The sequence below is a fragment of the Penaeus monodon genome, chromosome 21 (assembly GCF_015228065.2).
Source record: "Penaeus monodon isolate SGIC_2016 chromosome 21, NSTDA_Pmon_1, whole genome shotgun sequence".
In the NCBI taxonomy this organism is placed as follows: Eukaryota; Metazoa; Arthropoda; class Malacostraca; order Decapoda; family Penaeidae; genus Penaeus; species Penaeus monodon.
This window is the reverse complement of record NC_051406.1, coordinates 38,545,594-38,545,843: the sequence shown is the minus strand read 5'-3', so window position 1 is coordinate 38,545,843 and position 250 is coordinate 38,545,594. Positions and strand designations below refer to the sequence as shown.

At 44.8% G+C, this 250-nt stretch overlaps 1 protein-coding gene across 1 annotated transcript in view; it reads right to left on the bottom strand.

Moving 5' to 3' along the window:
* The window catches only part of LOC119586475 (phenoloxidase 1-like), a 9,677-nt gene that overhangs the window by 5,517 nt on the left and 3,910 nt on the right, over positions 1 to 250 (bottom strand). The window contains 1 exon segment of the mRNA XM_037935212.1: positions 34 to 138. Within this exon segment, the coding sequence (XP_037791140.1) occupies positions 34 to 138 (105 nt within the window).

Sequence of the window (250 nt, the reverse complement as noted above, 5' to 3'; positions counted from 1 at the left end):
AAGCATCGAAAAGACCGATTCGAATGCGCTTACGTCGATCATGAATCCCTGGTGAATAGCATCGAAGATCCGCGACCGCCAGATCTCCAGGTCGGTGACGTCGGTGAAGTCAAGATTAAAGTCATTTCGCTGAAAGTCCTGTTGCGTGAGGGAAAGAGAGAGAGAAAAAAATAAAACTTATTGGCTTATGGAGCTTGGAAATAGAGCGAGGTTTATTTATGGATGGTAGAGGCAATTGTCTAACTGTCTG